A 21576-nucleotide genomic window follows, 5' to 3' on the forward strand; every position below is an offset into this window, starting at 1 on the left:
CCAAGCTTCCTATCTGGACGGTAACCACGTGAATGAACCCAGTCGGTTTTGTTCCAACTTTAAAGCGTTTCACTGGAGATCTAATCGTTGGGGGGGGGGGGGGTGAACACATAGAAACAAGACGGTGGTGTTTTCCTGGAAACCTGCTTCCTTCATGACGCTCAGATGGTTGACTGGAATGTAAACCCAGGTCCATTAGACGCTGCAGTTGTAGGAACGAGAGAAGGGGGGCACTCGCCTGAACGCTGACGTCAATAAAAATAGTCATTTCCAACCAGTCTGCGCATCGACCGACCATCCAAAACATTACGCACGGCATCGCGGCTGGACCTCTTAGACTACTCGACTGAAATGTTTTGTCGCCGATTCGGGAGAGCGGAGACAATGGGGACAAACTCCACTGCAGGTTTTTCCACCGTTGAATGTTGTCTTTTAACATTTTTGGTGTTGCGCACATATCAGTGTCATGTCTCGTATCATTTCCCAAGTCAGTTGTGGCACTGCCCATCGTGTTTCCTCTCATCTCTCCCCTTTTCAGAGAATGAAATGCTCGCTTCTGTGCACGTTGATTGAGGAAAACCATCAGATCCTCGGATCTGTTTTGGCTCCAATTTTTTTTTTTTTTTTTTTGAGGAAGCATGCGTCGAGACGCGCCTCTCACCAAACGTCCAATAATTTCGCAACCTTCTGCACATCACATCGCTCCTACCACCATCATTAAGTCTGTGTTTTACTGGAGGCTTTCAATTCGAGCTGTTTTGTTATCATATTTGATGAATCTCTCCCCCCCCTCCTCCTCCGTTGCGTTCATCTCTTGCAGCCCACATATGGGGGCGCACTAAACCCGCGCAGTTGGGGTGTCAGATTTTCAACCTCCCCCCCCCCCATCATCACAAGCCTGTGGTTACAAAATCCCAACGCCGTTTCTCTCCTTTGTTGAATTGGATTAAAGACACGAAACGTTGTGCAGCTGTGTAATCACCTGCCATGCAGAAAACCTGAGCAGCTTTTCTCTTTTTATTTCCTTTACGCGCAGTTTTTTTTTTTAAATTTTTTTAAATTTTTTATTATTTCCTAAATAATCGATCTGGTTGCTGTTTCAGGTTCAGGAGCAACTCGAAGTGTGAATGCAGGGGAAAGTCGTCATGGCGGATCGTCATCCTCACAGTGCTCTACGCTTTTAGCCTCTTTACAGTGCTGCCTTGTCTATTCATGTTCAAGCAGCATTGTACAGGGCTATGACAGCATAGAGAGCTGAGCTGCGAGGGCGCTGCTGGTCCCTGACCCCTTGGATGGCGGCCAACAAATGACATCATCAGATGAAAACAAAACAGGGAGAATTGAATGTGATCTCCCATCGATTGTTCTTGTCTTTGAATTGCTTAAAAACCTGAAATGGATGTCTTTTATTTTTAAGGTCACAGAAAACTGGAGCACGTGTGGAGTCCGTATACGGTTGAATTATTCAACGCAAACCTAAAACCATCTGCAGCAAATACATTATTGAAACAATTAGTAACATTTCATTGAGGATCAGCTTGTTTGTGCGTCTCCTGCATTCCTGTTACACTGGAATCATAAAGTCGATCATCCCAAAAGATTTTAAAAAAAGAGTGATCTATGAAAGACAAATGTGTGCAGATTGTTTATAAAATTCCCCCCCAATGTTTTAAAGGTGTTTGAAGATTTTCCAGAGTCCTCTAAGATTCTTCTATTAATGTTTGCTGTACAATAAAATAGAGCTAGATACACAGTGGGGCTAGTTTTCCAGTATTTGAAGATAGGTTTGTGTTTGTATATGTGCTGAAAGTCCAAGTCACTAAGTCCATCGTTTGATCTAATTTTTTCAATATTAGTTCCAAAAACAGTTTCCCTAAACTCTGATTTTCTGAAACCCTTTAAATAATTTGCTTTGTTCAACAAATAATTCAGAATCTTAAGATCCGCAAGTTCTTACCACTGAGGAATTAAAACTGGAGACTTTTCTGCATTAATCATTTCAGTTACTGAGTATAAAATGTTTTGTCAAACATTTGAATAATATGCCTACTATTAAAGATATTGAAACTTGTTTGCTTCATTTATTTATTTGATTTAAAGTTTTCTGTGTTTCCCCATGTGTACTCAGCATTATTAGACACGTCTGGAGAAAACTTTTTATGTCTAATACCTTTAGCACAATGTTTTAAAGATAAAACAGGAACCACTTTAGGTAGTTTTAGACTGATGGTAACCTTGAGTAACATTTGGTATTCTATTGTGAGAGAAGGCCTGGTTTCGTGCTCTCTAACTGACCTGACCTGTTGTGTGTCTTTGTTGTCCTTCATTCTGTCTGATATGGGATTAGCAGTTGGATCATTGCTAAACACTGGATCTCCTCATTAATTAAATAATAAGCTTACTAGTTCATGACGCATTTACACACCCACACAGAAGCGTTTGGATTTAAAATTCATGTTTGCATTGGATCAAAACATACATATTAAATGCAGATCTATTAACATTCCAGCAACGGCAGATCCACAAAGTCACAGAGTTTATTACAAATTACTTTTTCTTACTAACAATGGCCGTGAAAGAAGAGTTCTGCTTTTTTTCCTCTACGTTGAGGTCCACTTGGTGCTCCTTTGTAAGCTCCCATATGAGGACGCAATGTTAGGCACTTAGCATCCTCACTGGCTGCAGCTGGAACAAGGCTGCAGGCCGTTCTCATTGCAGGAGGTGCACTTGAGGGCTTTGAAGGAATCCGTGAAGCAGTTGCGAAACACGGACATCTTGCTGCCATGGCACATTGGGCACGGGATAAAGGCGAAATCCCCGCAGGTCTGGCACATCCGGGGATGCTGCACCCTCTAGAAGAATAAATATATTTTATAGTTTATTTCTCTTCCTAATGAGAATAACTCACTTTAAACCTACCGGTAGAAGTTTTGACATTTTAGGATATAGAAATGTTTGGGGGGGTACATTGTGAATGCGACATGCTGTGGTTTTATTGGGGGTGATGTGTCAGCCAGTCTTTGGTCAGTTCAGTGACTTCATGGAATCTTTTCATCACTCCCAAGTGACCAGCAAATGTTCCAGGTTGTTATTAGGTTGTAAACTAATAACTGGGAATACTTGGAAAACTAAAGTTTTTCTAGTTTTTCCCAGTGACATTGCACAAATGCTACACTTTTAACTCATTTTGTTAATTTTATATTTTTAGAGTCTCTTTTCAAATAGCGTTTTTAGATTCATGGCCTGCAGCTGCAGCTTCCTATTTAGCTTAGCCTAGCAGACAACCTTCTCATCAAGTGTATATTCATTTAATCACACTTTTCAAAACATAATAAAAATTTTCAAAGCACCACAAAAATCTACTTTGTTGGACAGTTCTGTCCGTATCATTGTGTCTAATGTTCCACACGCTTTAACAGGCTGTAGTGGCTTAAATGTCATCACGCTACATTTACCTATGAAGGCGTTTGTTGGATCTGAACTCCAGATCACAACCCAAGATCAAGTTGCTGTAACAGTCAATCAAAGTGTGCCGTGCTGATGTGTTTGAACAAATGTCTTGGAAGCGGAACCATCCAGAAGCTCTTATTTACTGGTCACTGATTGATGTGCCCGCGTCGATTCCAAAGCAGCTCTCTCATACTTTATTGATACCATGATGGAGGTGAAATGACTGCTCCTGTTTGCACCACGTTCTTCTCGGTGACTTAGCACGGGCACGAAACATTAATTTATTATGATTTTATAATTACGTTTTGATTATTTAATGTACTACAACATCTAAAAGATTGTTCAGTGGATCTAATGGGAAACACTTCAATAATGAAGGATGTCAGATCAAGTGGGTTGATTCACAGGCTTTCCCAGAGTCTATTATTTATAATGTGAGTTCCAAGTCAAACACTATGAAAACCAACCTCGATTTTTGTCAAAAGATCTTGAAGCTCTCCTGATTCGTTCATGCCTAATATTTTCTCAGCGCCCTGCAAAACAAATTCAACACCTTAACTCAGTATTTAATGAAATCATGGTAAATTTGCAAGATGTCAGTCAGAGTGGAGTATTAACTGACCCCAAGGTAGTGTCCGTCGATGAACACCACTGGTAATGAAGGAGGTTCTCCAACGCGTCTGCACCGCTCCTCCAGCTCCTTCCCATACTCACAATCTAGGGCAATGTTCTTCTCCAAGAACTTCACCCTGTGGTTCTGAAAGATCTTCCGGACGAGCTCGCATCGCTCAAAGGTGGTCCTCACCACACGGAAACTTGTGGTGTATATCACGATACGCCCAAATTCAAGAGATAATTCCATCTAAAGAGAGAAAAAAAATCCCTAATGTGGTTATATGTTGTTGTTTTTTCAAGTTATGTTTTCATCTTTAAGGTTCAAATGAATCATACAGATACAAATCCATGCCTCATGGCAGTGCTTTCATGCAGATTTTGACGTAAATTTTCAACAAGTGTATTTCAGGTGTTAATATTTGAAAAGTGTTGTATAATTACTGCTGGTGTACACACTTACTCAATAGATGCTGTTCTGTTAAAGGAAGATTTCTGATATTGCTGCTTATGACTTTTCTAATCCATAACGCATCTACAGGCACATTTTTTCTGATCTGAAATAACAATGGCACCACTTGAGCTCATACCCTCGCCAAGGCTGAACACTCCTACACAAGTCTGCTGAGCTTGTCTGGCCCACATTCTGCATTCCGCAAAGAGGGAAATTGCTTCACCAGTTTTTTTTCCTAACGACTGTCAATGTAAAAAAACAACAACAGCAAAAAACAATCAATCAAACAAACAAACAAACAAAAAAACAAAATCCCTCAATTTATTAAGTAAGTGGGGAAAAATTTCCAGGCTCTGCAACAAAGATGAATAGTCTGAACTCTTAGAAATCCATCCATTAGTATTTGCATAATAATGCCAACCAACAAACAAACAATCAAACAAGCAAATGCAGATGGAAACACAACTTTCACATTGGAGGTAATGACTGATGTAATAATACAAAGGTTGTTTTTTATTATGCCTGTAAATTAAAGTGGAAATACTGGTAGGGAGTGTCGCTAGAATTGATGCCAGAACCAACTGGTTTGACAGGGCTTCATCCTGGTTTCAACGGACACAGGCTCTCTGTATATAATGTGATGTCATCATTTACTCATGCCTTCTCCATGCCAGACTAAGCAATACCACCTTGTTCCTTCACTGAGGAAACTACCCCTAACAGTTGGAATCATGTAAAATTTTCCCTACACATGTGCCTTGATGTACTGTGACAAATCACATACGGACCGCTTCAAACACAGGATACATATTCTAATCGGACAGATTGGCTCATTGGATTGGCCCCATAATTTAATCAGATCTCCTTTTGGCCCAACAGCTTTTCAAACTGTCCTGCAGATAAAACACAAGTAGATGGACAAACGTATGTGATCACATGACCTTCACCAACTTTAGTAGGAGGAACTTAAAAATAAAAAGTTAAAGGGTTTTGAATTACTTTTAAGTAATTTTTGTCTCAGTGGTACTGGGATACTGAAATAGTTTGTGAGTCTTTGTGCTTTCCAATGAAGTATCAAGGTGAATTCTATCTTTAAATACCCTTCTGGGCTCGTTTGGCTAATGGTGTCTATAAACTTTGATTTACAATCCCTTTATGAGAGGTACTTTATTCCAAATTCCAAAAGGCATTGATATCTGTATGCTTCAGCATACCAAAGTAGTTGTGTTTTCACAAGTCCATTGATTTGTTGCTTTGTTTGTCTTTTGTAAGTTTAGCCAACTAATAGAGAGAATTCTATGAAACTTGGTAGAAGGATGGTGATTGGGCTTTCAGGAGCACACTTAACAAAAAAACCCCTCTTTAAATATGCTAGTTTGTAGGCTTTTAAATATCTCACTAAATACACAAAAATAACTGCAAATTTCCAATCAAATTTCAGGTTTGAACAAAAATATGCAGGATATTGCTTGGCCACGTCCAGAGTAATGTTGTAATGATCAGTTTCCCTTCAGAGATAATGCGGGCAGCAACCAGTGACACCTGAGGATGATTTTAATGTTGATAGAATGTAACAGCAAAATAATCCTTTGAGGTGGATCAGACTTTGATAAGCATTTAAACTTCAACCTAATTAAGGGATAAGCTCATTTAGGAGAAGCTTCATCTGACCTACATTGATAGCGTTTGTTCGGCTAGAGTCTAAAACCTCTTTGCAGAAACAATAATTTCCTAAATATGACCTTGTGTATTAACTTTCCCTCACCATAGAGGACTAGAGTTGCCACAGCACTTCTCCTTTGTGAAGGGATACTAGAAAGCAAAGTACCAAGAATTCATTAACCTGATTGGTCTGTCTCAAAAACCTGAACCAAATGCATCATTAAACTTTAACTGCTCTGTGACCTTGTCTTCTGTTGTGAGCTTTTATCCCCATCTTGCACCCACATGTACCTCCTACCTGTAACTATATTTGAGGACAACAGTGATGGGTACAGGTGTCAGGTACAGGGAATCATCAAGCAGACTGTATTTAAGAATAACATTTGGAATAACTGTCAGATGTACTTACACTGTTAGATTTAGGGAGGTTTTCAAACAGCGTCTGAGCTGCGCTGACCTTGTGCTTGACCCCTCTCACGGTTCCATTTTTACTGAGAATATTGACCCTCTTGCTGGTGAACATCCAGTCTTTGGTGGCCCCTGCATACATGAGCAGATCATCAGGCTCATACTCACTGTCATCCAGCTCAGAGCCCAAGTATCCATACAGTCCCTGTACATCTCCACTTGTGGATGGAGTGCTGGCCCGGTCCGCATCAGAGCTGCTGGTGCAGTCCGAATCCAGTGAGTCCGAGGGTCCTTCATCCTTGAACATCTCCTTCAGCACCCGGCCGCTGTTCCCCGAAGCCACGCGGAACCTCACCCGTTTCTGGGGCTTCTCCGATTCCGCCGTCATTATTGCCTCCTCCATTGCAAACTGTCTGGGACATTACATGGTCCACAATACTGCAGGGCAACACCTTGTGTCTCATTCGCAGGTAGACATATAGCTCAGACACACCTGTTGTCTCCCATGGATTATAACCACGTTTAATCCTCACCGTTGGAATCAGATCTATAAATGACTGAGAGCCTGTAAGCTGTTTTACAGTCGAACTCACAATTCCAGTAAATAATACATGCATTTCTACCATGGCAACCTAGCAAGCTAAGCTCAAGTAAAGTGATAGTTGTCTTTAAATTATTGATTACATTTTACACAGTTTTCACTAAACTTTTGGGAACAGAATTTATATATATGTAAGTAAATTATACACAGGATTAAACCAGGATTCATCTTCACATTATAACATTTTATCCGTGTTGGCAGCAACATGACTCATTTTGTGCCATATTACAAACATCACAGCACATTTGAGGAATGAGACTTGGGCTTAGAATGTGATCAAATAGCTAATCTGCAAGCTACAACATAGGCCTGAGGCATTTTAACATCTATCGAAATAGGACAGTCTCTCTCTCTTGCTCTTTCCCTCTACCTCCCTCTCTTTCTCTCCCTCTCTCTGTCTGTCTGTAAGAACGTTAATTAATATGATAATTTTCTAATCTTCCTGACATTTACTGAATAGAAAACTGCCTGAAGTCCACATATTTAATTGTTAACTGCCGATAGCATCATTCACAAATGTCATAGTGAGACGTAGATGAGGCGAGGTACCGCCATATCTATAATATATGTACAGTATGTGTGTGTGTGTGTGTGTGTGTGTGTGTTTAGCATTTAGCAAATTTTAGCATTCACATTAATTTAGATCTAAATCTAACTTCATTTGTTCAAAGAACTCCCATTAGCACTTCAGAACCTTTTTTAAAAAAACAAACAAAACAAAACTGTAAAGTTAAGATGTTCTCATTTGTCATCCATATGGGAAGGTGGTTGCATATGCATCTGATATTAATGATTACATTGTGTTGTCTTTCAGCCGGAGGTCCATTTTCACAAGTTTCCACATAAAATATCGCAGTATCACAGGTGATGAAACGGTTCCCTGGAGATTTGACACATAAGCTCATAACAATGACAGCTGCAGTCTGGATCCCGAGGTAAGAGCCACACACACACATGCAAAAACAGCACACACACACTCTCAGGCCACAAACATTGTGACACTTCATTCCCTGTTTGATCATTGCAGAACATGTACAAGTATAAAAGATCAGACTCAGCCTTTGATTGATTCCACGCCTTATCGATCCAGAATGAACTTAACTGTAAACTATATTTTGCTTAAAGGACATCAAAACAACAGTAAAAGCTTGTTGCCATTAATGCTAATTCAGTTACATTTAAATAGCATCATATCACACTAACAATTATCTACAGGGGGCTTCTTACCTGTATATGGAACTTCTTACTTGTCCCAATCCTCCATGAGTAAGCATGGTGAGAGTGGTCATGTTATTACATGCCATTAGGATGTCTAGACTTTGAAATTACTGCCTGGAGAGATGAAGGGGCTTAACTAGATCTACCCTTTTCTTTTTAGTTACTGGGCTGTTTTCTTTTGAATTTCATTCCAATTCTTCCCGACTCCTCTCTTGTAAGGCTCTTATTTTACCACTTAGGTCATTTACATTTTGCTTATTTAATGTAAAACCTTTGTCAGGGCTGTTTTCTCTGAGGTTTTCATAGTGGATCTCAAGCGAGAAGGAAAACGGAGATGTTGTATGTGCGTGTGCAACAGACAGGATTAGAAGGTTTTGCCTCAGAACTGATGGCAACCATTTCTTGGTTTGCTAGATCATTGCCAGTTAAATGCACACAAATTACTTTGCTTGTATCCTTGAGTTGTATTCAACAAGCCAAATACATTTTTTCTTTCTATGAAACTGTTTGTAAATCCATCCTAATTTCATCTGGGGTTCAAATCTCTGTGCATTTTATCATTTTCAGTGCCTTCGTCTCATCACCACTGTCTTTCATGATGAATTGAGGCTGATGGAACAGAATGAAGCACATTTATATGACACCACTTTAATGGTCAACTATCAAAATATTAATCAATAAGGATATCAATGATATTTGGATCTGTAACTGATGCCAAGAGTTTTTAAAGTTTTGGAATCAGGTTTTCTAGATGGGTATGTTTTTAAAAAATTGAACTTTATTTTTGTTTTTGGTGTTAATATTTTGATTTAATTCACTTTTCTCTTTTCTCAAAACTGTAAAATTATCTAACTGACAAAAAAAAGGGAGTTTTTGGTGACACGATTCCTGGGAAATTTCCATCTAAAGGAAATGACTAGGAAGTTTTGGTAGAAACAAATAATTTCTCCTTTTACTTTTTATAGTTTTTTTGGTACAACTATGTATTTTATATGAATAGTCATGAACTTTATTCGTTAGTAATCTTAGAAAGTTTTTTGATTCTTTTATATTACTGTATATTCTATTCTATTCTATTCTATTCTATTCTATTCTATTCTATTCTATTCTATTCTATTCTATTCTATTCTATTCTATTCTATTCTATTCTATTCTATTCTATTCTATTATTCATGCATTCATTCATTTTCTCAACCCGCTTCATCCACTTGCGCAGGTCGCGGGGAGCTGGAGCCTATCCCAGCTTTTCTAAGGGCGTGAGGCGGGGAAACTCTGGGCGCATCGCCAGTGAACCGTGGAGCTACACACAGACACGTACACACACACACACACACACACACACACACACACACACACACACACACACACACACACACACACACACACACACACACACACATTCATTCCTGTGGTCAATTTGGGACCGGCCAATTCACCCAAAGTGCAGTTTTTTGGAGGTGGGAGAATGTCAGAGAACCCAGAGAGAACCCTTGCAGAACACAGGGAGAACATGCAAACTCCGCACAGAGCGAGACTCGAACATGGAACCGCCTTGCTGTGCGGCGACAGCGCTACCCTTATATTATATTATATTATATTATATTATATTATATTATATTATATTATATTATATTATATTATATTATATTATATTATATTATATTATATTATATTATATTATATTATATTATATTATTGTTCATAATATTTATATTATTTATATTATATTATGGAAACATAGAGCCGTGTGGATTAGAGATCCTATAGTTGGTTGGCTAAAGCCGCTTACGTTCCTCTGCCTACCAGTTGAACATGCTGTTCCATATCATATGAATAATGTTCTTTGCATTTTAATTTTAATTATTCTTCTATATCAAAGAGGCTGTGATGCAATTTCCAAGAAATTCCTCACACACTTGATCTTTCAGTCAAAGATACGAAGCTTATAAGCTGGTATCTTCTAGAAAAAGCAATTCCACATAAAACAATTATTACAAAGTGACTCTACATGAATTTACATTAAAAAAAACACAACAATAACTCACCGTGTTGTTCAGTTTCCTGTAAAGACATTCTTATCTGAAGTTCACAAAAACACGCCCAGGTCATGTTGAGTCAAACAGCCATTTAATTTCACGTCAGCACATGTAGATAAGAGATCGCCTAAGAGTTAATAGTGGATAGTTCAACCTGAAGCGCTCATCTATAATCAGCTCATCAGTGGTACTAATACAGCCACATACACATATCCACTTTTGTGAGAAAAAGCTATCTGACCTTTGTGCTCCTTAATTTCAATGTTGTTTCTCAGCACAGATGAAAGTGTCAAACAGTGCAAGGTGATAGATGGGTTTAATTTTCTTCAGAATAAATAAACAGATGAATTCATAGATTACCAGTTTTAATTTTATATAAACTTCATTAAATGGGTGAGTTTCAGGACACAGGCTGATTTCCCTTTAAGATGAAAAATCACTTAAAATAATGTTGCATCTCTGGCATTTTCAAATGCAGCTTAATGACATTTTGATTTTATCTACTGCATTAATCATTTGTTGTGATTAGAATTTAGGAAGATGTCTTGTAACAGGACATCCTCCCCAACTACAAATCAACATCCACAAGAGGGCAGAACTAAGTGAGTACAGCTTGGCCTAAATGTCATGCTGCCTAATTATTCCCTGTAGAGCTGCAGGCAACCAAACAGAATAAACATGAAACGTTAGGTCTGATGGCTACATCCACCCTTTTTTTTATCAGTCTCAAGTGAGCAATCAAAGATAAAGTCAATGACAAAAAAATTTTAAAAAGAAGAAAAAAGATTAATACATCCTAAAGAAATTGACATATTTCTGTTATGAGTCACGTAAAGTTTTGCATTTTGTGAAAGGTGCACACACACACACACACACACGCATACACACACACACAAACACACACACACGTGTGAAGTGGGAATAATTTCTTGAAATTAACAAATCTATATTTATATCCCAAATGTCTACTTCATAAACGATTCAGACTTTTGTACAATATTGATTAAAAAAAATAACAGTAAGTTGCAAAATATGTGCAGAACTCATTTTGTGCATTTATTAATACAGTACTAAGGTGTATTTAGCATCTCTGTGAAACAATTGCAGCAGAACTACAGATACAGTGCCGGTCAGAGAACATATTACCTTTTGGCACCCAAGGTAATACTGGGATCTGGCCAAACTTTATGTATTTATAGAGTACAGATATTATTATTGATTTGTTACGTCGGCTACATCCCCGGTTAAGACATAACAACCACGCTAGAGGCTTCATGTTTTCACATCAAACTTGTGTATCCAGAAAATAAGACCAGGGTTGACTGTTGTGATGTTACAAAGAACTCTCACAGGTAATCCTCAAGGAAACGAGACTTTCAAGGAGCTTAGAGAATCCTCACACAGTTAAAAGCGAAGGTGAGCACAGCCTGTCCATGGAAAACGCTGCACATACATTATCCCCCACTCAAACAATCACCTGTGGGAAAACGGACAGAAGGGATGACACTTTATCCCTTAACGTGTTTCTCATTCAAGTATCTGCAGGAAATTGAATGCTTACTCATTTTTAGAACAAACTTTAGAACTGCAGACCAAAAATCAAGTCAACAATGACACTCACAATTGCAAACAACAGGGTGAATATTCTGAGCTAAAGATTTAACTGCATTTCTGATCTAGTTCAAATCCATATTTTTTATACATTATTTCCTTTATGGGGAGAACAGAAGATTGAGATGAGAAACATGTTTTCAGTGATTGGTCACCATGATTTACCACATGCAACAACGAGGTGTGTTTTAAATTGTGATTAACAGGTAATTCATGCAACACCTCATCATGAAGTCAGGACAATGTTATGTTTGTGCATAAATGTTACTGGATCTGCTTTTTACATTTCAAACCCAACCGACCAACATGTGTAGTGCATCATGTAAGTGTTTTCAAGGACCATCAGTAATCATCACCTTAATGAAAATGAAAATAGACTGATAACAACAATAATGCTGTTTGTATTTGAGTTTGATTTTGCCAGGCCTAGACATTTGGGTGGCTTGTTGAATGAGTCATTGTTTGGACTGGATATGCTATAAAAACCAACACACACAGCCATAATCGAGGAGGCAGGCCTCTTGTCACTGTTGCTTAGCAACCTTGGGAGCTACAGAGCCAAATCCCCGTGGTGGCGAGCTGATGTTGAATTAGGCAGAGTGGGGGTAAAGAGAGGAAATCTTTCAGATAGATGCATCTCTTTTAGTCAAAGAAGGAGGTTTTCATGTTTAGCTCTTCATTTCAGATTCTATGATATGGTTTTAGTTACAAGTAAACCTAAATCTTAACTTGCTGCATCTTTATATGCAAAGTGATGCAAACTCAAATGTGCTTTTTGTGTTAAATTTGCTTGCATCTGTGCTGATTATGCAAAAACCAACACACTTATTTTTCCAAAGCAGAATATCAACCGAATATGCAAGGTTTTTTTTTTTTTTAAAACAAAAACAACAGAACCTCACTGCAGATCCACATCGAGTATTTTTAACACTGCAATTCTTTCAGGGAACTGCAGTGGTGCTGCTGCTGTACAAATGCTGTCTCCTCTGTGATTTGCATTTCAACTGCAGTGAGACTGAAAGCACACTTTGATTTACTAGATATACAGTAGCCACCAGACATGTCATTGTTCCAGGTTTCTCTATATTTGCATGCTTTTATCTTTTATTATGTGTATAATTTGGTAACTAAGGGTCCTCATCAAAGTGAATTCATGGAAAAAGAGTGACACATATAGACAAGGCATAACATTTTAACTATAATGTAGTAATGCAAACTGGATTAAATCTTCCTCTGACCTTCGGTCTGTAAAGTAGTCAGGATATTACATAATAACTCAGAGACTGAAACCAGTGTGTGGTTTACAACTGCTTGTTCATCACCATCAAGGCTTTAACCACTTTTCGACGTATAAAACTGAAGATCGGAAGACAAAATTGCCTCTGTGTTATTTTCAGTAAAAGTTTGCGGTACAGTTTTGTGTAATATCAGTAATTTCAGTAAAACACAAGTCTCTATGTTTCGCGTATAAATATGAACTGTACAAAGTAGAAATACCAAGACTGTGAATCTTAATGGGACTGTCCTGGATAAATAAAGGATTAATAAATAAATTAATAAAGATATTGATCTGTCTATATGACTGTGAATTAGACTTTATTGCACTGCAGCATTCTTTCAGAGGTTAGTGGTTAAATGGCAATGTGCCAGCCCATCTAATAACAATCTTAAAATCAAAACAAATGAAGAAAGCCGAGGTGGTGCAGAACAAACATTCTTTTTGTTTAGGCCTAATCATAAGTCTGCAGTATGTTTCACTTTCACGTTGCAATAATGACCTTATTAAATATTTATAGCATTAAATATATCCCTGTTGATAACATATTTATGTGGGAGGTAATTCCTAAATCTCTCTTTTTAAATGTAGTTTTTGTTAAATTTAGTGTTACAGGTACTAAGTAGACACTCTTGACTCTACTACATCTTTATCTGGCTTATATGTGGATGTTAGTAGAGTCTTTGTTAAGTATTTGCTTCACGACATAGTATTGAACAAATTTGAATTATATTTTGTGATCAGCTTGGTCTTGCACTTCAGTGAGTCTTCGTCAAACTCTTTCTGTACTCAGAGGATGTATTTTAAGTTACTTGTGTCAAATTTAAAAATAAAAAAGAATAATAATTATGAATGGATGGACGTATGGAAAGTCTGATCAATTTCTAAGTACTTTTTCAAACAGTACATATTTCTTGTAAGTGATGGAGGCGGTTATTTGCTGACAACACATTAAGAACTGTATTTTATGCAATAAGAAATCTCAATCGTGATGAGCCAACTCCTACCCAGTGTACTATTGTTGTGTCTTTAACCTGTGAACATCCACTGCAGAGGGGGAAGCGTCCACTTCAACGACCAATTTGTTACCCGTTTTCAGGAATGTATCCGTGTCTTAAACACGATGGATCGTATCGATCATTTTCTTGCTATCCTTCAAATATATTTTTTTAATTGATTTTCCAGGTCTTGGCTACGGCGAAATTAGTTCTTGTATTCAGTTCCCCCCTCCCGCTCATGGAGTTGGTACAGTCCGTGATAGAAGCTGCGCCGTCCTCCTCACGTCAGCTTCTGGTAAGTCAGTGTCCACTAATAGCGTTTCTCCGGCTTTGTAATCCCCCGTGTGAGCCGGGATGCAGGGGGTTCCATGCAGTTGTAGGCTACTGGGCATGGCTCCTTTCACAACCAGGAAATGAATGTCATTTCCATTAGTACATACGCAGCATCGGTGTCTGCATGAGAGAGGCTTCTCTGCTGAAATTTGACCGTTCTTGTTTTATATATTTCGAGGGTTGAGGAGAAGACGCAGTCACAGGGAGAATAATTAACAAGCAGCGGCCGCCTGACAGGTGCTGTCGTCCGGCTGTGCGTGGGGGAGATGCCCCCAGTCCAAAGAACGATGTCTGATCTTCGTAGCCGGGCTGAGGGTATGTACATTTCTTAATTTTTTGTCCTAGGGAATTTTTTTGAAAATCACGTCCACGGTTATTTCCTTGTTACTGCATGTGAGCAGGCTGGCATCTCCCTGGAAGTAACGTGAGAGTGCCATAACTTGTTAATGGAAACTGAGAATAACAGCACCCCGGCAGGGATAAATGATTCCCGGGAGACGAGAATGTTTTTAAGAAGAAAATATTTGTTTAAATTTTAATGAAGCTTTCTCCACAGAGAAAATCTGCTCTCACTCGCAGTACCTTCTGCTTCTGTAAACCTACTTCCCATCCAGACTGCTTCACCCCCAGTGCCGGTATATCCTGCCCGCCGTAAAGGCACCATCAAACCACAGACATGTGACCGATGATCGCAAGCTCTCGACGAGTTCAAGACTATTAACTAAAGTGTCTGTTGTAAAGTAGGTTTGATTTTACGGCCATTGTGACTCGTTTGGGACCCCCACTCTTTCGCTGCACGAGTAACTTTCCACTGCATCTCAGATGTGTTTCCCAGGGAAGCAAAATTCACAATCAAACATCTCGGTTAAATGATAAGAATGAGTATGGGGGGGCAATGTCTGTCAGTCAGCGCCAGGCCCCATCACTGGTGGCCACCACTTGGGGAACCCTTGCTAAAGGTCTTAAAGACAGCTTCCTCCATCGGTGTTTGGGTTGTGTTTGTTTATCCAGGTGAGCATTGATAGCTGGACTCATACAGACTTGTTACCCACTGCAGATGTACAGTCCTGCCGGTCTTATGAAGCCTTCAAATATCCTCCATCATTTATTTATTACTGACCCTGACCCTGGATAGGGACATTTCTGTGGGGATCAATACTGCACTGTAGTTTGTTATTTAATGTACTTTGTCTGATTTGAGATTGCTTAGGCTTGAGTCATGTTTGTGGCCATAGACTAATGTAAGTGATTGCCGTTGAGTATATTTTTGGCTGCAAAAGCAGTCTGATCTCTTACAGCTCATTTACATTTTTTACCTCACCAAAATCTGGCCAATATTTTCATTAAGGATATTAATAAAATACAACATACATTATCTAAATGAGTTGGCTCACATCATGATACCACCTGATATTTCTAAAATGGGGTCTTCATCCAAGTAGCTGGAACTGCGGAATATATATTTTTAAAGAGGCATGTGACTCCTTTAAAAATTCAGCATATTTGAACAAGAAGGACTGTCTGAAAGCTGCAGCAGAGGAACAAAATACTTTATCTTTTTATTTCCTACGCTGGTAGTTGTCCTCTTGCTTCATTATTTACAATGCATCAGCCAAGGAAGAGCGACATAAAGTAGTTTCTCCAGCAATAGCTGTCTAATTTGATGCATGACTCCTGGTCTGTTCACGCAGTTATTCTGCTGGTCAGTGAGGTCGTTGAAGCAAAAGTCGGTGATAATAAAGCAAATTGTGAACTGCCTTTAGGTTGATCGCATCTAAAATCATTTGATTGAATCACCATCCTGTGTTACCCTCCAGTTGTGGTGTACAACATATGTGTTAGCCTTTTATTTTATTCATTTAATGAGAATTCACTTTCATTCTTTAAATGTTGTGAATCATAACCAGTTTGGATTGAATTGAGTTTAAACTAGTTTTTATAACTTACTGAGAAAGTACAAATAGACTGAAGGGAGCTGTTTGAAAAAGAGACAAAGAAAATTCATTGCCGTTGTCTGGATTTCAAACATAGAAATAGACACATTTTCCATTAAAACTAATCTCTGTCCGTTTTAATGTAGCTGTCCCTGAAATGTGTTATTTTGTTTACTTGAACTGTGTGAACATGATGGATCTGACATCATTTCAATGTAATTGGTTGCCTTTGGAGGTAGTTTTGTGACTTGGTTTTAAAACACCACTCTGAGAACTAGTGATTTTAAAGCAATTCCCTATTTCCCCAAAGGACTTGTGTCTCTAAAGGCTTGTTATACTGTGAGAAATGTTAATAATTAAATAATATAGATCTTGCAGAAAACCCTTGACCAATGCAGCTGTCGCAGTAAGAAAGAGTAAACACATGAATTATGCAGCATCTATTGCTGTCAACCACCAACTTCTCCACACTATTTCTCTGTTATGAAGAGCAATGATTTGCAGTTTTTCATCTCTATGCAATGAATGTGCACATCATTCCCCTACTTTACTGAAATCAATACCATGTTTCACTTGTGAGCATCCTTTCGGGTCTTATATAGGTCAGATCTGATTTTTCTACCATCAGGTAGATTGAATCAAGAGGTCAGGCTAGGTTGGTGGCACATGCTTCTTTGTCAAGATTTCCAGGCTCATGGCTCCAGATCTAGTTAACTCTGCATCTGTTCTGCAGCATTTCTTTTTGCTGCTTTTATGAGTGCCTAAGCACTCCATCCTCCCTTCATTTCAGCCCTTATTTTTTTAATCACCACAGTGCATCAGGCAGGCCTCCATCTAGAAAGGGCAGCCTTCTGCCAGGCTTACCACCTAATCCATCGGTCGCCTGTCCATCAGCTTCCCATGTCACACACTCCACAGTCTTGTGGACCACGTGCCGCCCCGTTCCTTGTCACTCTTTCCTGCCGAGCTGTGGAAACATCTGATGCTGCTGTCAGTCACTGCCTACATGTGTAATCCAAAATAACCCCATCTAGGATGCTGAGGGTACAAGTGGTGAGCTTATTTTAACAGCCAGGTACTGTGATGGGTTTAGTACTAATTTGTAAGAGAGTAGGTCAGGTAATACCTGGTCCCACTGTCTAGATGGGACACCTGATTGATGGTAGCTGTGCAAGTGAAAGCAAGACAGGGGGGAAAGCATCTATTCCTCTGCACTGAAGACAGACAAAATCCCCTCATAAAATTGATACACATTCTTTTAGGCCTGCCTTGTGAGGTTAATTCTGTCATAAGACCGAATACTGTCTTTCGAATCCTGATAGGTCCTCTTAAGTATCTGATTACTCGCAGAATATTTGTGACTTGACATTAACAATTTGCTTCTCCTTCCATCTCTATCTTACTAGATGGCTCAGGGGTATTTTATGTGTAAATTATTCAGGATTTTCCCTTGTAGCATTTCAGTAACATCAGGTAAGCCTCAGTCTGTGTGAAAAGTGGTTATAACTGGAGGAGGCAGACTGAAAGTGGGATAGACGTACTCTTTTTTTGGTGGGGATGAGAGTTGCACATATGCCTGTGGGATGACCGACTGGTAACAATGTGGCACAAAACCTAACGTGGAACTAACTCCCCCTGACACTTCTGGTGTTTCATATCCATTCCCTTTGGTATTGTATGTGCTGAGATGGGACATTACCACTACTGTAATTTGCGCTTAATGTGCTGTCTCCATCACTAACCTGCAAGCTCTTCTAATTTGGGTTTCTCCAGATACCCATTCAATTTCTCCTTTTCAATGATTCCCTTCTGCTTGCAAAGCAAAGTTGATGATTTTTAGGACTGGGAGTTGTGAAATTGCTCATGTCCACACTGACATGAAGAACCAGTTTTAAAGTTTGCTCCTACCTGGCCTCCTATTGGCATACGAGGAGAAATATCCTCAAACTGATGAGTTAGAACTTTAGGCATCTCGGTGACCTTAAGAAAATTAGTCATTGGGGAGTGAAAGTCTTGCTTCTGGCTTGTTTGTGCTTGTTAATTTGACACACAAATGCATCAAGAACATGAACTCACACATGTGTTACAGTTGGAAACAGTCAAAATGATTGTGTCATAGTGGAATTACTGGGTCAGACAGATAGCTGTCAGCAGGAACTCCAAGGAAGTGACACAGTTGGTAGTTGGGGAGGATTGATGTCTTGCTGCCCTTTACCCCATCATAAGATCATTAGAATTCTATGACATCATTCCTGACTGAACTTTTGACCTGGTCGGTCTTGTATACATGACTCTTTCTACTAAAAACACCCTTTAAAGACTTTACATTACACAGCTGTAATCATTTTCCATGGCTCTTTTCCGCTCACGTGGGTCATGGGTTTGCTGGAGCCTATGCCAGTGGACTTAAGGGCATGAGCGGGGAAGATGTTCCGGACATGTTGCGAGCGCATCGTGGAAACAACTGTAATTACTGTCTTTAAAATGTCTTTGCAGAGGTCACTGTCTTTTGAGACTTTTGGTTCTGACATATTAACTTACTATACAGGGATAGGCAATTTCAAACAAAAACACTTCAAACTTGCTTTGTCTGAAAACAAAATTACTGTAACCATTGATTGGTGAACTGTAGATGGACCATCTTGTGCTTATATTTTTGAAGGTTCATAAAAAATAGTTTAACATGTTGATTGTTGGTGCTACACCTTTTTGTTGGAATCCACAGCAGATTTCTTGATGTTTGTAGCATGTTGTAATGAGGTGTTGGTCTTTTTGTAATGTAGTACATTTCAACACCTTGTAGGTGTATTGCTACCACCTTCTGGCAACAGCATTTCATGATAACTGGGTGCAGGTAAAAACAAGGGAAAACATTCCTATAGAGTTGCATGTACTACATAGTTCTGATTTATTAAAAAAAATACAGATCCATTCCTAATATGTATACTGTACAATATATTCTTTACAGAGTTGTTATAACAAAACAGCACGTTTTTGACGATGCTTATGAATGTCTCTTGTAATTAAACCAGTAGTGTAACTGAGCTTTTCATTCTTAAATTTTCTAATCACATGAATGCTTTTGAGGCCTGAATAATAATTAAGGTTGACATCCACAACATCACTTAATGTGTAGAGGTAGATAAAGTGTTCATGTGTGTAATGTGCTTGTGCTGCTTTGTAGCAGCGCATGATGGAGGTGCGAATTCAGCCTGTTTAGCATATTGCTACAGCATCACATCAGGTCAGCGAGCATTGCTGGGATGGATTAATTGTCATTGCTCAGCCATTTGGATATTGCAACTATTTTTAGAGACCATATGGTTGACTTAATATGGCTGTCCTGATTAGGATGTTGACCCCATTTCCAAGTCGACCTGTGAACCTAAATATTGATTATTTGTGTTTGTTAATAACGTTAGTTATTTATATTTTCTATTCAAGATGCATCATTCAATACCAATGTAGGCTTGTCAGTAACTATGATGACACTAATGGAATTAAACCACTTTGAATGCATCTCCCTCTGTCTCAGCCATTGGCAGAAAGCCTGACAATGAGACACCCCTTGGAAAATACTGAATTAGCTCTGCAGTAAAAGTACGCTAAGTAATCATATTTTTAATATGCTGTAATATTACTGTATGTAAAGTGACTTATTTCTTATTTCAGATGTCATGAGAGCTAGTGTCACAGGCGTAATGGGAACTACAATTTATCAAAGTTTTAATGTTTTGAATGTTAAACATACATGTCATAGAGCACCTCGATTATTTAAATTGTGTTTGAACACTGGGAGAAAACAGCCACAGACTATCTCTTGTCACCTCAACCGGTTTTACAAGTTTTGATGTTACCACTGCAGAGACAAGAAACCAGGTTGCCGCAAAAACGATAACTTAAGATGTGATACTGTTCAGCTTTGTGGGCTACAATAATTCCTTAAGATGATGGCTGGCATTTTCCTCTAGGAAAAGGGCTTTTCATCTGAGGTGTACAGCGACTGTTGCCCGTAGCCAGCTGGGATAGGCTAGATTGAATACCATATACCGTGATACAGTCATACCTTGAAACTCGGCCCTAGTGGTTCCCTTCGACCTTTGAATGCAATGCAAAAAGCCTTTCCAAAGCCATTCATAAAATTACAAACAGTGGAAAGATTTCTGTCCATGCAGATCACTCGCTAAGCCAAGCCAAGCTGGGCCAAACCAAGGGAAGCTCTGTGATGTCACAACAGGCTCCAGCTGCCTATGTTGTTCCTCGACTGTTGGCACCGCTGTAGTCTACGTGAGCCTATGGGAAGCCAGACAGAGCCGAATGGAGGGGGATTAATTCTGCAGTTGCCTTGTTGTTATTGCAAGTGCTGGTTACAGTATTGCGATCTGATAAGCGACTTACACATACTATTTTTGCTTAGATAGAGGCAGTGTCTATATCTCCTTTGACCCCTGCCTCCCCGAAAGCCCATACAAAAATAGTCGGGTACAGAGGTTTTTTTTTTTTTTTCATAATCTCTGAGATTTGATTGCCAGGGATAGAATGTGGCTTCTCTCTCCATTGGCATATTTATCTGGACAATCTCTTGCATATGTTTCTTTGCTATGAGGTGTTGGGAGATTAGGAATCCTGAAGGCTGGGGTTTAGGACTATAACAATTTTGGTGGATTGCCTCACCTCAGTTAGGGTAAACAAAGACAATAACCTGTCAAGTTTGAACTCTATATTACACCTCACATTTCAGTGTTATTTTTTAAGGCATTTATGTTGTGGTCTGTGTGTGTTCAACATTTCTTCTGAAGTCGATTTGCATTGCAGTCGTCTTCACAAGGGTTCTTGACTGTTGTTTGGCTGCAGTCAGTTGCCTAAAGCTGTCTGCCCCTCCCACTGTGGTATTATTGAATGATTCGTGTGGGAGCTTAGTTGTGGACAGGTCACGTGTCTCCTCATCTACTCTTTATTGACCAGCCTACAACCCTCTGAAGC

The 21576-nt window shown here is 39.1% G+C and overlaps 2 protein-coding genes across 6 annotated transcripts in view; one reads left to right on the forward strand and one right to left on the reverse strand.

Annotated features, from left to right (window-relative positions):
• Nucleotides 1–2432: 2432 nt before the first annotated feature.
• On the reverse strand, nucleotides 2433–7094 carry grxcr1a (glutaredoxin and cysteine rich domain containing 1 a). Its single transcript, XM_068324844.1, has 4 exons — nucleotides 6588–7094; nucleotides 4073–4312; nucleotides 3918–3983; nucleotides 2433–2852 (listed from the first exon to the last, which is right to left on the reverse strand). Exons 1-4 carry the CDS (start codon nucleotides 6987–6989, stop codon nucleotides 2673–2675), a joined length of 888 nt encoding a protein of 295 aa, XP_068180945.1. The 5' UTR covers nucleotides 6990–7094; the 3' UTR covers nucleotides 2433–2672.
• Nucleotides 7095–14647: 7553 nt separating this feature from the next.
• atp8a1 (ATPase phospholipid transporting 8A1) overlaps nucleotides 14648–21576 on the forward strand; it is an 88827-nt gene continuing 81898 nt past the window's right edge. For all 5 annotated transcript variants that reach the window (XM_068324984.1, XM_068324980.1, XM_068324983.1 and 2 more), the window contains exon 1: nucleotides 14648–14974. In XM_068324984.1, the coding sequence (XP_068181085.1) occupies nucleotides 14926–14974 (49 nt within the window). In that variant the 5' untranslated portion in view covers nucleotides 14648–14925. The remainder of the gene's footprint in view (nucleotides 14975–21576) is intronic.

Source organism: Antennarius striatus, chromosome 10, assembly GCF_040054535.1.
Source record: "Antennarius striatus isolate MH-2024 chromosome 10, ASM4005453v1, whole genome shotgun sequence".
NCBI classification, from domain to species: Eukaryota; Metazoa; Chordata; class Actinopteri; order Lophiiformes; family Antennariidae; genus Antennarius; species Antennarius striatus.